The sequence below is a fragment of the Corvus brachyrhynchos genome, unplaced genomic scaffold, assembly GCF_000691975.1.
Source record: "Corvus brachyrhynchos isolate BGI_N302 unplaced genomic scaffold, ASM69197v1 scaffold103, whole genome shotgun sequence".
NCBI classification, from domain to species: Eukaryota; Metazoa; Chordata; class Aves; order Passeriformes; family Corvidae; genus Corvus; species Corvus brachyrhynchos.
The window spans coordinates 4,541,798-4,543,021 of NW_008237436.1; the positions used below are offsets into that span (position 1 = coordinate 4,541,798).

Genomic DNA, 1,224 nt, shown 5'->3' on the forward strand with positions numbered 1-1,224 from the left:
CTTTCTGACTTTCTAGGTTGGTTTTTTTTTTTTTTTCTTTTTCTTTTTTTTAAATTTTGATGTTAAAAAATTAACATGGATCCAGGAAGGAGAACTCTTCAGTGAACTCCAGTTACAGGACAGTCAATTTTGTTTTGTCAAAAGCGATTTTTTTTGTTTGTTGTTTTTAGCATGGTGACTATCACAGCTTGTTTAACCCTAAAATTTTCAGATGGAACACGCCACAGTGCTTCACACACTCTTGATCTGGGCTGCTGGTTGGACAAAGTACTACATATGACCAGATTCCTAGAAGGCACAAATTTTCCCATTCCAATCATTATAAAAAACACGTGCATGTGGAACAGCTAGAAGCAAGATGACAGACAGCATAAGCTGCTCCATCTTATACTGGAGAGGAGGGCAGGACAAAAGGAAGGAGATGAGGGACCTTCCAGCTTGTTCAAATTTCTATATCAGCCATCAAAGAGCTGCACAATTGCCACTGCTAGTACAAAGAAGAGAAGTGAAGCAATTATCTGGGGGAAACTCACTGAAGGATATTAATAGCTGCTGTATTAATTCATATTGCAACAGTTCCAATTTACAAGAATATAAGCTAACTTTATGCATATTTAAATGTAGGTACTCAATTCCAAGTTTTTTGCCAACAGTGACTAATGATGAAACAATTTTTTATCTTGAATGTTTCACAGCACTTCTGAGGACTCTGAACAGCAAAAAGATTCCATCTGAAGGATAAGCTGTTTATAATTCCAAGACTTTCCTGTTTCCCAGTCGATTCTGCAAACGTTTAGTCCCAAGAGCTACAGAGACAGCATATATCAGCTTGCTTTTGAAATATTCATTTTATGAACTTTATTGCATAGAACTACTACCTTGACCGGCCAGCAACTTACTTCTGTCACCGTGAAATTTTCGACATGTTTTTACAGCAACAAAAACATCTTCCTTATTCACTGGCTCTCCCTATATGAACAGAACAAAAATTAATCTTTTAAGTGCAGGCTGTGCCTGTAGTATATTATAGGATATGTATGTGCATACAGATAATAAAACAGGAAATATCTTTTCATATTATAGCCTATCAAGCAGAATAGTGTTCTAGTGATATAGAAATGTACTTCCTGGTGTCTCTTGAAAAAAAAGGTATTGGTTGTTTAAAATTCCTGAAATAACATTATTGGAATTTTTTTTCCATTGATGCAGAACTCTAACGTGAAC

At 35.6% G+C, this 1,224-nt stretch overlaps 1 protein-coding gene across 1 annotated transcript in view; it reads right to left on the bottom strand.

The window, feature by feature from the left end:
- Positions 1-1,224, bottom strand: part of B3GLCT (beta 3-glucosyltransferase) — a gene marked incomplete at its 5' end in the record, with an annotated part of 41,830 nt that overhangs the window by 11,038 nt on the left and 29,568 nt on the right. The window contains one exon of the mRNA XM_017731360.1: positions 900-969. Coding sequence (XP_017586849.1) covers positions 900-969 — 70 coding nt within the window. The remainder of the gene's footprint in view (positions 1-899; positions 970-1,224) is intronic.